This window comes from Echinops telfairi, unplaced genomic scaffold (genome assembly GCF_000313985.2).
Source record: "Echinops telfairi isolate 266 unplaced genomic scaffold, ASM31398v2 ScPeMD7_41;HRSCAF=154, whole genome shotgun sequence".
Classification (NCBI taxonomy): Eukaryota; Metazoa; Chordata; class Mammalia; order Afrosoricida; family Tenrecidae; genus Echinops; species Echinops telfairi.
Window position 1 is genome coordinate 1,401,583 of NW_022103939.1, and position 1,516 is coordinate 1,403,098.

Consider the following 1,516-nt stretch of genomic DNA (forward strand, 5'->3'; position numbering starts at 1 on the left):
TTATTCAGATATCTTGACTCCAGGTCCCTGGTCCCTCCGAAACACCCTGACAACCCTTTCCCGAATTTCCTTGGTCTTAACGCCATATACTACAGGGTTAAGAGCAGGTGGAAAGAGCAGATAGACATTGGCTAAAAGAATGTGAATATGAAGCGGAACGTGGTGGCCAAAGCGGTGGGTGAAAAAGGAGAAGAGAGCTGGTGTGTAAGAGATAAGGATGACACATACGTGGGAACCACAGGTCCCAAGGGCCTTGGATCGAGCTTCATGGGATGAAAGGTGAAGAACAGCCCTTGCAATGAAGGCATAGGAGAGACCAATGCAGAATAAGTCCACCCCAATTACCAGCAGCGCTGCAGTCAGCCCATACACACGGTTCGGTCTGGTGTCTCCACAGGCCAGCTTCACCACAGCCATGTGCTCACAATATGTGTGTGGTATCACATGGCTTTGGCAGAAGCTCAAGCGCCCAATGAGAAAAGGGCATGGGAGCATGAGCAGGGAGCCCCGCATCAAGGCTACCACCCCTATGCGCGCAATGATGGTGTCTGTGAGAATAGTAGCATAGCGAAGTGGGTGGCAGATGGCTACATAGCGATCAAAGGCCATGGCCAGCAGCACAGTGGACTCCATCATGCAGAATGCATGAATGAAGAACATTTGTGCCAAGCAGGCAGAGGCAGAGATATGCCCTGCTCCACACCAGAGGATGGCAAGCAGCTTGGGAACGGTGGAGAAGGAGGCCGCCAAGTCAATGGTAGAGAGCATACACAGGAAAAAGTATACAGGCTTGTGCAGGGCTGGTTCAGTGGCAACAATGACCAGGATGGTTATGTTGCCCACAATTGTAGCTGTGCTCAGGCAACACACAGGGAGTGAGAGCCACAGGTGGAACTCTTCCAAACCTGGGATGCCCAGGAGAAAGAAGACAGAAGAGTCCAGGCTAGTGTGATTATGGGAATCCATGGTCACAGGACCTCTTCTCTGGTCAGAAACGCCAGTCCAATATCATATTACCTAGAGAGACACAGAAGAGAGAGATGAGTGAGAGTGAAGAAACACATACTGGTTATATAATATTAGGCCAATGCCATCATCTACAGAATGGAAATAGCAATGGTATATATTCCCTTGTATAAGGAATATCTGATATCATGAGTGATTAATCGCTAGGCTGCTTGCTGCCTAAAAGGCTGGAAATTCTAACCCACCCAATGGCTCTATGGAAGAAAGGCCTGGCCATTTGTTTCCATACAAATTGCAACCAAGAAAGTTCCCTGAGTTGGTTTTACATTATCGTATAGATCACCAGAGGTCAGAAGCAACTCAATAGCACTCGACCACAATGCCCTATATTATTAAGAGAGTCCAATTAGTTGATGCTCCTATTTGTAAAAACTTTTTAGTAGTATCTGATACATATTGCATGTTGAATAAAATAAAGTGAGGAAGTACGCAAATATTCATTCAAATAAGCTAGAAATACTTCCTGGTTAAGACCTATTGTCCTAGGGAT

At 46.7% G+C, this 1,516-nt stretch overlaps 1 protein-coding gene across 1 annotated transcript; it reads right to left on the bottom strand.

Annotated features, from left to right (window-relative positions):
- Positions 1-966, bottom strand: LOC101645816 (putative olfactory receptor 52P1). Its single transcript, XM_004717045.1, has one exon. It carries the CDS (start codon positions 964-966, stop codon positions 1-3), a length of 966 nt encoding a protein of 321 aa, XP_004717102.1.
- Positions 967-1,516: the final 550 nt, after the last annotated feature.

Excerpts from the sequence above, each read along its gene's own strand:
- LOC101645816 (XM_004717045.1), bottom strand. The coding sequence starts at position 966 with ATGGATTCCCATAATCACACTAGCCTGGACTCTTCTGTCTTCTTTCTC.